At 35.6% G+C, this 12,006-nt stretch overlaps 2 protein-coding genes across 2 annotated transcripts; one reads left to right on the top strand and one right to left on the bottom strand.

Annotated features, from left to right (window-relative positions):
• Positions 1-3,085: 3,085 nt before the first annotated feature.
• LOC108216492 (probable LRR receptor-like serine/threonine-protein kinase At1g63430) lies at positions 3,086-7,479 on the top strand. The gene is made up of 13 exons (XM_017389299.2): positions 3,086-3,722; positions 3,937-4,075; positions 4,211-4,282; positions 4,378-4,521; positions 4,603-4,752; positions 4,970-5,086; positions 5,160-5,224; positions 5,534-5,800; positions 5,889-6,094; positions 6,185-6,317; positions 6,392-6,549; positions 6,751-6,966; positions 7,071-7,479. The coding sequence occupies exons 1-13, from the start codon at positions 3,638-3,640 to the stop codon at positions 7,314-7,316; spliced, it is 1,998 nt and encodes a 665-aa protein (XP_017244788.1). The 5' UTR covers positions 3,086-3,637; the 3' UTR covers positions 7,317-7,479.
• Positions 7,480-7,937: 458 nt separating this feature from the next.
• Positions 7,938-12,006, bottom strand: LOC108201012 (RNA-binding NOB1-like protein). The gene is made up of 5 exons (XM_017369302.2): positions 11,595-12,006; positions 9,472-10,561; positions 9,035-9,203; positions 8,362-8,478; positions 7,938-8,274 (listed from the first exon to the last, which is right to left on the bottom strand). The coding sequence occupies exons 1-5, from the start codon at positions 11,911-11,913 to the stop codon at positions 8,128-8,130; spliced, it is 1,842 nt and encodes a 613-aa protein (XP_017224791.1). The 5' UTR covers positions 11,914-12,006; the 3' UTR covers positions 7,938-8,127.

Here is a 12,006-nt window from a genome sequence, read left to right on the forward strand (position 1 = left end):
ATTCAGAAGCCGGTCTTATAAGCCCGTGCCAAACACACACATTAATCAGCTGTGAGTACAAACAAACTGAAAGAAAACAACTCAGAGATTGATTACATTGAAATTTACGAAAATTTAAATATATGATAATCTTGAATTTAAAATTTTAGTCGTTACAACAGACATGATTGACTAAATAGAATAAAATAAAAATAGAACAGGGTTTGAATAAACAATGAGACTGAAAGGTACCAGAATTTCACTTTAATACCTTTGCTTGGAAGCATCCTCAGTAATCCACCACCCACTTCCTGCATAAACAATCTTCATGTCCTTTTCTGTCCTCCGGCCTTTTTGTGCCAGCAATTTTAAAAAACCTGAAACTTGAGATTATGGGTCGGTTTGGGTGAGATTAAAATAAGTGTTTTTTGCTTAAAATAAAAAACTGGAATAGAAGTTAGAAGCAAGTTAGGACTTATAAGTGATTAAAGTGTTTGAGAAATAAGCAGAAGCCCTCAAACAAAAGCTAACATTCCTAACTTTTTTTAGGCGCTTCTTGACTTTTTACACAAACGGTACAAATAAATACTTCTAATTTATAAATCAGAAGCCCGGCTTTTAAGTCGGAAACAAACACCTGCTATGTATATATTGAAATAGAGTTACGAAATATCTAAATTCGAGATTCAATGAATAATCACATGAATTAAAAAATAATTCAAATCAATACTTAAATATGTGTGTCATACATCTTCTATTATATTATTTGTTAAAAACTGAATCTCGTATATACACATACATAACATCAATTAAATTCATGACAATCAAATATATATATTTTAAATTAAATTAAAGAGAATTAAAAAGTAAATTGCAAAAATAATGTATGAACTTACTCGCTTTCTTTTTTGATAACCGAGATTTCAATTTTTTAATTTGATGGCCATGTTTTAACTCTTGGAAAAGTGGCTAAGAGCTACTCCTCCATCCCAAATTAGATGACTTTTTTGAGAAAAGAATTTATCCCAAAATAGTTGAGCCTCTCTTTTTTCGGTGCATATTTATCGACAATCTTTCAACTTTACCTTTTCTTATTTATCATTTCTAATGTACCCATCTAGCTAAAAATATTGAAAGTCAACATAATAAATATGGGCAGACTTGGAAAAAAGAACAAATCATTTAATACTTCTTAATATGTGTGAAATGAATAAAAGGCTCGTCTAAATTGGGATGGACGGCCTGCAAGGGTTGGTTCAGCTGGTTAAAGAGAGGACATGTATCCTCAGGTTCGACTCCCAAAGGGAGCAGAATTTGTGATTATGCCTCCTGGATCACGTAGTTTGCAGGTTATTGCGTGAGTGCGGGTTCCTACGTTAAAAAAATAATAAAAAAAAAATTGGGATGGACGTAGTACTTTTTTAATAACAAAAATTAATTTTTTGGTGAAAAAGGAGTCCTTAGCCACCTTATTAAAATATAAAAATAATATTCGAACACTATATCATAAATTTGAAATTTAGACCATCAAAATATAAAAGTGAATAAAATTTAACTACATCCTATAATTTACACTCACCTGGTATCCGAGAATTATTAAAATTTATTTCATTGGTGTTTGCGGTGCGGCACTGTGGTTTGCTGTAAGAATTGACAACCAGCGCACACAAATGTGGAGAAATGCAGGGTTTAACTATAAAAAAAGGAGACAAAAAAACCCTAATGAGCTTAAAAACATCTTAAAGCAGAGGTATCTGAATCACGCTTGGTTTGACTAATCTTTAATTAATCTCATTTTTTGAATAATACACATATCCTCACTTATGCATGTTCTTTGCTCAACAGCTAGCTACCCATTGGATTCTAAAGCATCCTGCTTTACCTTTGCTACCTTTTCTAAATGCAACATGTATAATTTATTCCGCAACCATTTTAAATAATACTCTTTCCGTCCCTTCCGTTTCTTTAAACTTTTTTTTTTTGTGTTTTTTATCCAATTCTTTACATTTCAAAACTTACCAAAAATAGTTGATGGATCCCACCAAAATTTATAATTTTAGTGGATTTTGATTGGTGTGGTACTGTGGTTGATGAATTTGCAGGGAGGTCCACCATTATAAAGAAGCATGAGCCAATCAAAATCCACCAAACTTATAAAATTTGATGCTTAATGTGTGCGCATGGGCACACACTAGAAAAACCGCTTTTTTTATACATTAAAATTAATGGGTCCCCCACACTTCACCCACTTTTCTTTCTCTTTTCTACTACTTTATACATATTTCTTAATATTCGTGCCCAACCCATTTAATAAGAAATTGGAGGGACGGAGGGAATATTATTTATAAGATTATAAAAAATATGAGACAGTTCGATGATAACGTGAATTTAAACTTTTTTATAAATTATTTTGGAAACACGAAATAATTTAGTGATATATCGTGAATCGGAAAAAATTCAAGAAATCATATTTTGTAAATTGACAAAATTGGAGTCTTTGGGCATAAGAAAACAAGAAATCTTGATTTTTAGTGATTGTTTCTGTACTGCAAATTGATGTTATAAAATTCTCCCATAAAAAAAGAAGATTCTTTTCTACTGTTCTGCAAATTTCAACCTTATCAGATTAATTACTTTAAATGATGTTTACATCTATCAAAAAAGTGCATCGAATTTATGTCATTTTTATGATATTCGAACACTCGGTTTCAGGTAAGCCGAGAAAGATAAACACAACTGTGTGTTAATGTATGTGTTTTACATGTATTAAGCATTGAACTGTAGTTAACATTGGCTGTTATTCCTTCTGTCCCATTTAATTGTATATGTTTCTTTTCAACTGCTCGACACGCATTTCAATACTCTTATAAAATATAGTTCCGTAATGTATTTTTGAGATTTTATTTTTCTGAATAAAAATATAACATCCAAACTTTAATTCAGAAAAAAAAAATTTTAAAAATAAATTACACAACTACACTTTACAAGAGCATTAAAGTCCGTGCCGCGTCCCCGTCCCCCGATGTATACAATTCAGGGGGACGGAGGGAGTACTGTCCACTACACCCACTAATCACCAAAAGAAAGAATTACCTATCTTTCAGTGAAAATCAACAAAAAAATTAATCGAAAAAGCCGCCAAATATAATCAAACTGCAACAACATTATTCCATCTCACAACCCCATCATCTGTATCTCTTTATTTTCAGTTCTAATCATTTGTATCTACATAATTTTATATTTCTTGTACTTGTCTTGTGTCTACTAAACCTCTCTTTGAATCCAAGTTTCCCTATTACTAGTAAATTTTCACCAGTTTCTCCAGACTCCACTAGTGATTTTCTTTCACAAGTTGTTGAAAATTCATAAATTTGTATTTACTTCTAAGCTTTTTGCTCAATAAAAAGGGGATCTTTATTGACCATTGTTAATCTATTTTTATTTTTCATTGAAAGATTGCTCTTTATTGTTTGTTTAGCTAGTTTCTTGATAGCCCATCACTCTAGTTTTCTTGATTTCTTTCATTTTCTTCACCTTTTTTGGTCTCTGACTTTTTTTAGCAAGAAAGTTATGAGGGTTTGGTTGGAATGAGCTCTTTGAGTTTTGGGTTTACTATTTTGCTATAGAATTTTTAGAGAAGTTGAAGAGGTGTAAAAAGATGAGTTCTTTAGTTCCACTTCAGTTTTTATGGGTTGGTCTTGGAATACTTCTTGCTGCTTGTGATGCATTCCCTGAGCATGAAGGTACTGACTTTTGCTAAGTTGGTTTAAATTCTCTGTAGATCTTGATTTGATTACTGTTTTCAGAAGTGTAAGAATTAAGTCAATGTGGGAATTTTTTTAAATTTTTTGTGAAGACCATGGATGTAATTTTTGATGAATACATTGCTTATATGTTATTGATGATATGTGGATATGTATAAATTAATTTGAGTGCAAAGTTTTGATTTTTTTACAGTTGATGCACTGACTGCCTTTAAGGAAGCTATATATGATGACCCTTTATTGGCTTTGTCAAGTTGGAATGCCTTGGATTCAAATCCTTGCAACTGGTCTGGCATATCGTGTTCGATGACTACAGATCATGTTATAAAGCTGTAAGAACTGTTCCTTCCATTTGATATGCAACAGTTCATGTTTTATTACTTCAAAGAGTTGAGTTGATGTAAGTTGATTCTGCAGTGTTTAGACCTTAATCTGAGGTTTAATTTGTTGTGTAATACTGTGAACAGCAACCTGTCTGGTTCATCTTTGAAGGGATTCCTGGCACCAGAAATTTGTCGACTATCTTCCTTGCAAGAATTGTAAGAATCCATACCGAGTTTCTTGAATATATTTATGGTTGCCTGCTGCTTTGGCCATTGTTTAATGGAAGTGATAACTTTTTAAATGTTTATAGGGTTTTACATGGAAATAAATTCATTGGAATAATACCCAAAGAAATTGGCTTGTTGAAAGACCTCAGGGTGTTGGATTTAGGGGCAAACCAGTTATCTGGACCGATTCCTCCTGAGATAGGAAACTTGAGCAGTATTATTAAGATGTGAGTAAATATTTGGGTTTAAGCCCTAACTACGATCTCTGTTTACAATCCTTATTTTTAATCCTACATGTTTCATCACAGAAACCTTCAGTCCAATGGGTTGAGTGGGAGGTTGCCTTCAGAGCTTGGCAATTTAAAGGACCTTGAGGAACTTAGGCTGGACAGGAACAAACTCCAAGGAACTGTTCCTGGTAATAATGGTTCGCGAGTTGCATCAAACATGCATGGAATGTGAGTTGAATATGCCAAGAACATATGAAAAAGTTTTTAGTCCACTTCATTCTTGCAGCAATAGTGAAATTTTCAGTTTCAAGTTTAAATTTTCACTGACCCTGATCTAAGCCTAAGGTTATTGATTATATGAATTTCTGAACACTGACTTGACTATAAAGAAGAGTGCTGCCATATATCTCCAGTTCTGACACTTTTTTTGTATAAATTGTTACAGGTATGTCTCCAATGGGAATCCTGCCGGTTTATGTCGCTTTTCTCAATTAAAAGTTGCAGATTTTTCATACAACTTCTTTGTTGGTAGCGTGCCCAAGTGCTTGGAATATCTTCCAAAGTATCTTTTTTACTCTGTCTAGCTGACTTAATTTCTTTCGTGTATTCTTTGCTCACTCAGTTTTGTTGTGCAGTTCCAGCTTTCAAGGGAACTGCCTTCTAGACCGAGATCCCAAACAGCGCCCTACACATCAATGTGGTAAATTATCATGCAGATCTTTTTTTTAAATGTATTAGCTGCTAAATTATTTTTAAGCAATGCAATTCGTAGAAATTTGAAAAAACAAAGGGTGTCATTAAGCTTAAGGTCGCATCACCAAAATTTAATGTCAACAAATTATGATTTCAATTAACAAGGATACAGTCGTTTATTATGGTATACTAGAAGTCTTAAATCTGATTAAAACTGTAATATATTTAAACCATGTTGCAGTGAATTTTGACTTCAAAATTTCATTAATCTGAATTGAATTTCAGTATTGTGGTTAAATGACATATATATGTACAGGCAGTAGTTATCCTCCACCTCCTCCTCCTCCTAAGAGCCAACCTGGAGTCCTAAGTAAACATCGTCCTAGCGAAGACAAATCCAATCATCATGATGATTCAAAGCCTTCTTGGGTTTTAGCTGTTGAAATAGTTACAGGAGTACTGTTTGGTTCTCTTTTTCTTGTGGCTCTTGCCATGGGTCTTCGAAGATGCAAAAATCAGACATCAATCGTATTACCCTGGAAAAAATCAACTACTGACAGAGACCATATGACTATGTACTTAGGTAGGCAGTATGCTTGAAACTGTTATAATAAATTAAACACTGAATCAAAATACCCTTCCATCTGACAATTCAATTGTTTTTGGTCTAGAAACTGGCCTGTTAACGGATGTAGCAAAGTACAGCAGACAGGAACTTGAAGTAGCCTGTGAAGATTTTAGCAACATAATTGGGTCATCTTCAGATAGTATTGTCTACAAAGGCATCATCAAAAGTGGTCCTGAGATCGCCGTGATATCTCTTTGCATTAAAGAAGAGCACTGGACAGGTTATCTTGAGCTTTATTTTCAGAAAGAGGTAGAGTGACTTTCCCTTTGTACGACTTAAGAGTATGCTGTACGCCCAAAACCTAAAATATTAAAAATAATCTAGTTATTCTGTATATAGGTGGCTGACTTGGCGAGATTAGACCACGAGAATGCAGGAAAACTACTAGGCTATTGTAGAGAGAGCTCCCCATTTACGAGGATGCTGGTATTTGAATATGCATCAAATGGAACGTTGTATGAGCACCTACATTGTAAGTACAATTTTTTATCTTGGAGAATATTCAATAGCCATTGTGTTTAAAATCTTAATCTCATTTAACTACAGATGGTGAAGGGTGTCAATTAAGTTGGACAAGGCGTATGAATATTGTCATAGGCATCGCCAAGGGACTCAAATATCTTCACACAGAAATTGAACCGCCGTTTACCATATCCGAATTGAACTCCAGTTCTGTTTATCTTACTGATACTTTTTCTCCAAAGGTATGTCCAAATGGCTCTGCTACAACAATTTGGGTTAAAGTTAGTAGTAATCAGAAAATGAAAGGACTCTGTGTATAAACAGATGTTCGTTTAAAGTTTTTCATCAGTCCCTACCATGCAAACGTGATTCTTGTTATTTGTCAAAAATGGTTCATACCATATTTACGCATTCTAACTTTTGAGAAAATTATCGTCCTGCAGCTAGTTGATTTTGAGAGTTGGAAAACTATTATATCAAGATCGGAGAAGAATTCTGGTGCAATTAGTTGTGAAGGTGCTGTTTGTGTTCTTCCAAGTTCTCTAGACAGCCGTCACCTGGATGTCCAGGGCAATATATATGCCTTTGGAGTACTTCTTCTGGAGCTAATTAGTGGAAGACCTCCATTCTGCAAAAATAAAGGATGCCTAGTAGACTGGGTAAGTACTAAACTTGCTGACACATATTTCTTTTTAGATCTCGACTACATTGTCTGATGGAAATTTTCCAATGATTCAACAATGCCTGGATATTCCTTCTGCAGGCCAAAGAATATCTCGATCAGCCAGAAGTAATGTCCAAAGTTGTGGATCCAGAGCTGAAACATTTCCGAGACGATGACCTTAAAGTAATATGTGAGGTAGCTAGTCTATGCATTAAACCAAATCCACTGGTGCAACTAACAATGCAGGAACTATGCACCGTTTTAGAAAGCAGAATCGACACTTCTGTATCGTCTGAGATAAAGGCGTCGTCGTTGGCATGGGCAGAACTGGCGCTTTCTCCATGACCACCAGAGCAATCTAACACAATGTAGATTAGAACAATACCTTCTAAATACTCTTCTTACTTACTACTAAATACTAATCATTTGTCCAAATAATTAACTTGGACTTGAGATTATGTAAATAACTTTTGAGTGTGAAAATATATACCATTAGGCTGATTCATTATGTTGTGAATGTAATACCTTTTTTATGTAAAGGTCTTTATTCCATAAATTGCAAGTCATGTAATGGTTCGAAACTTGTCAAAAGACGAGATGGCCTTCGAAGTATAAATGTGAACTTTTATTAGCTGGATCACAGGCAACTCAGGACTAGTATGTTCTAACCATGATTGCCACATATTTATTGGTCAAAGCCGACGATTAACCAGATAATTTCAAAAAGTTGCATTATTGGATAAAATTAGTCAAAGCTATCCTCCACTTTTAATTCTTATCCTTGGGAGTTGGGATCTACCTATCAAGAAAAAAAACTTTTATCGTGTGATTGGCAAAAAGCTGTTGCTTTCAATCAAATTCGAATATCTCCAGCCTACAAACTGAGTGATAATAAACAATTTTTTATGAAATATTTAGAAAAATGTTGGTCAAACATTACATCCCCTACATATAAAAACCGAGAACTAAAAACAAAACAAAACATCACCTTCAGTCTGGTACTGAAACACCAATTACAAATATTAATGTCAATATGTCATTGTTGCTGAGCAAGCATTAGGTATCACTATTCCGATAACCACAAACAAGAAAAGCCAAACTCCTAATAACAAAATTGTGCAAATTGTAGATGCCATAACTTTGAAAAGGGAATTATCTAATGCTTGGCACGTGAGTAGTGATTATCATTAGGATTCCTCCTCCCGCTAAAAACTGCCAGAGCTTTTCTAACAGGGGGTTGCAGCGGAGCTTTCTTATCAGTATGGTGGAGAAAGATGTGATTTGAGGCAAAAATGTCGTCTTCCTGCAAAATAGTTAGATAGAAACCAGGGTTTAGTTTCCACTTGTCTGTACACAAGATAAACAATGAAAAAGTTGAAAGGAATCTCACATCTTTATTCTTCTTTTTTGTCTTCGGGTGAAGAAATTTTTGTGGGAGTTGATCCTCACGTAAAACAGGGTTCTTTGTGATCGCATCCCTCCCACCTTGGGGCATAGGCAGTGAAAACTGAACATGGACCAAAATCAGAACAAACATTATAAAAAGCGATAATTAAAGCAAAATTCAAGTACCACCAGCACCAGGTATCAAAAATCAAGGTCAAACATCTGCCAACTAGCATACTTCAAAAACCCATACTGTTATCCTCCTAAAGGTTAGACGACCAATGTTTTACTTCTAGTTCATGATTAAAGTCTATGGACAAATAAAAATGCCCATACATGATTAATTACGACCGAGTAAGCAAACTAGCGCCAACATAAGCACATGAGACTGGAAACTCTCAAGAAAACACAGGTATTATTAAAACTCACAAAATTTGTTTCTTACATATGGGCATTTTGTACTTCTATGTTGTAGCAAAATTTGGGTTATGCTTCTATTAATTGCATGATTAGAAGAGTGACTAACCTCCATTGACCACAATGACATTTGGGTTACTGACAAGTACAAATTTAGATAAACTACAACCCTAGTCAAATGATTTTCAGTTGGGAACGATAACTATTTCCTAGAGTTCTCCGCCACTACTAAATAAAAAAAAAGTTTTTGCATTACTTACTTTTGTACCACGCAAGGACACACGCGGTCGTCGAGCTGCAACTATAATGCCATTTTCACCAACTGTAACAGCTACCTTGCGCAATGTCCCACCATTACCACACTTGGGACAAAAGATTCTACCAATTTCCGTAGTCACATTGTAGCAGGCATGGCATTTCAGGATCCATCTGAAGACATTAATATAGGAACTCAGTGAGTTTATATACTCATTCCTTGCTATTATACTAAAAAGCTTTATGTCTAGAAGAATCCGTGTAATTAACCTAAAAGGAGGACCAAATGTTACAAATTAAATAGTGTGTGTGATAACTGATAGGCTGAAACTCCAGAATGTCACAATTAAATCCTTGAGAGGAAACAATTGCAACAGAAACCAAACTGTTAGCAGCCAGTATAATGTCACTAACTTACTATTAAGGCCAAATATTATTATACCTATGTAGCTCACGTATCTGCATTCCCCCTGGAGCTACCAATCGTAAACCCATTTGCAGAATAACATTTTGCATAGCAAAGTCACTGGTTATACAAGCCACACTTGACTCAGATAGAGATCTTAACATCCAGCTCTGTTCGCTACTATTGTCATCTGCAATGGATACATTACCACTTTCACCAGCTTGGTTAGATAAATTAAAATGTTCCACCTCATGAGCTTCATCATCAACTCCATCCTCAGAAATATTTTCAACTTCCAGTACTTCCTCGGGCCCTTGAGGGTTGCTTACGTCATTACCATCTTCAATTACCTCTGATGAATCTTCTTCCAGCCTCATCTGGGTCAAAATAGTAGAAAGATCTCCATCTGTAACATTACTTTTCTCTATCTCATTTTCAAGATGTGATTCATTTAAAGACTGATCAGTCACCAGGTCCTGGTAGCTGGCACTGTCTTGTTTATCACTATCCATGGTCTTGGCTGTATCATTTTGGATATCTTTCTCCACCGATTCCTCGTATGTTTCACGTCTAGCCTTTCGTCTAAGAAATCTTCTGTGTGTACTTCGACTAACAGCGGGAAGCCAATCATCAGTATTGTTATCAAGTGCTCCCTGAGACGCATCAACTCCGGCAGCCACCATCTTCCCTTCTATATTAACCTCTTTTTTTTTGGGAAAATACTTCCTCGGTTTCGTATAACCACCATCAAAGCCCTCTTTGTTTTCCGAATGAGATTCAACTGCATTGCCCACTGAACCATCATCTATACTAGTATTATCTTCTGCAGGTATAACATTCATATTCAAATCTTTCAGTGGAAGTATTCTCGATTCAGGCCCGTTTCCATCCCCGACTGCATGTTCTAGCGCTTCCCACTCTTCCAAATTAGGAACATTGGAGCCCCACCCAGGCAAGTCCTTCTCAGGTAGCCTCTTCACATTAACCGTGTGCATAGGAGGAGGGCTATCCCTGATATGTTTTGTTCCATGGATTTGAGCCTCCAACATATGAGTTAAAGCAATAAGCTTAAGATCGACATCTGACAGCGTCTGCAGATCACCAGTTGCCCTTGCAAAGTTGATGACTACAGAACCACATAAACAAACATCAGGAAAAAATATATAAATTTAGCCATCCATTCAAGTGCGTGGACTCCATTGTTATCAAGTCGACGACTCGTCGACTAGTCGACGACTAGTCGACAAGTCGTTTTATAGAAAAAGTCAAACAACGACTTATTTTCAACATACCAGTGTCTCCCTAATCTTTGTATCATTTCAACTTCACATTATTATTTCCTTGTCACTACTTTTTGGCTTTAGGCTATGTAATATTCGTATCATTTTCACATATAAGTACATCCCTAATCTTTGTATCATTTCAACTTCACATTATTATTTCTTTCCTATCACTACTTTTTGACTTCAATTTATATGTGAACTAACAATCTGCTACGTCGTATACATCTCATTGTTGCTTATTATCTTTTACTTTTGATTCAAACTATAAACTGATGTGTGTTCAACTATATTTTATTTTATATATTAAATCTAGTAAAAATATGTATAAGAATGACTTGTCGACTTTTTACGACTAGTCGGGCGACTTGTCGACTAGTCGATTCCAAGATGTCCGGGCGCCGAGGCTCGACTTGGCGCCGTAATAAGCTTGGTATCAAATAAAAATTACAAATTAGAAAAACTGAACCCTGTGTACATATACTGATCAATTCCAAAAACAACACTATCTCGATAAATGCCATATTTAATCTACAAAAAAAAAAAACTTAAAATTAACGTCAATCTGTAAATTCCAATCCTTCATTTTAAACAGTAACATTCATCCTACTCAATAAATTCATCATATGCATATAATGTCCATGTACATCTATCAACAGTTATCTTACAATCCATTAAACAGGTGTACACGCAAAAAATCTCCCTCCCCCCTCCCTCCAAACTAACTCACATTTCAAATATACACACAGACGTAACCAAATTAATACTAAAAACTGCGTAAACTATTCCAACACAGTTCCAATTTCACATCGTAATCAACATATTCACATTAACAAACCAACAGCTAATCCAATTCAAATAAAAAACAGAGACATATACCTTTCTTAAGAGAATCAGGAGACGGCTCCATGGTATTAACATCAAACGGCAACAAATTGAGGCTATGCCGCGACCTCGGGTCCCGCACCTCATCGATAACCTCCGCCACCGAAACGAACTTATCCGACATCTTATGCAGCTTCTCTCCGCCTTGAATTATCGCATTTGCGTCCACCACCGCCACGGCGATCCCATTCGTCGACTTACAGCTTCCGGCGGCGATGCTCGCCGGAGCTACAATTGGAGGCTTTGTCGCCGGCGGCTTCGGCGGCTGCTTGACGATGTTGCTCCAGTTGATTGGCGGTGGTTGAGTTTCCATGGCTGTGGATTAAGAGGGACTATGTGTTAAACCCTAGATAATGTATATGTACGCTTTTAGTTTCAGAGGCGTGTTAAAACGTCGGGTTCAAAA

The sequence above is a fragment of the Daucus carota genome, chromosome 1 (genome assembly GCF_001625215.2).
Source record: "Daucus carota subsp. sativus chromosome 1, DH1 v3.0, whole genome shotgun sequence".
Taxonomy (NCBI): Eukaryota; Viridiplantae; Streptophyta; class Magnoliopsida; order Apiales; family Apiaceae; genus Daucus; species Daucus carota.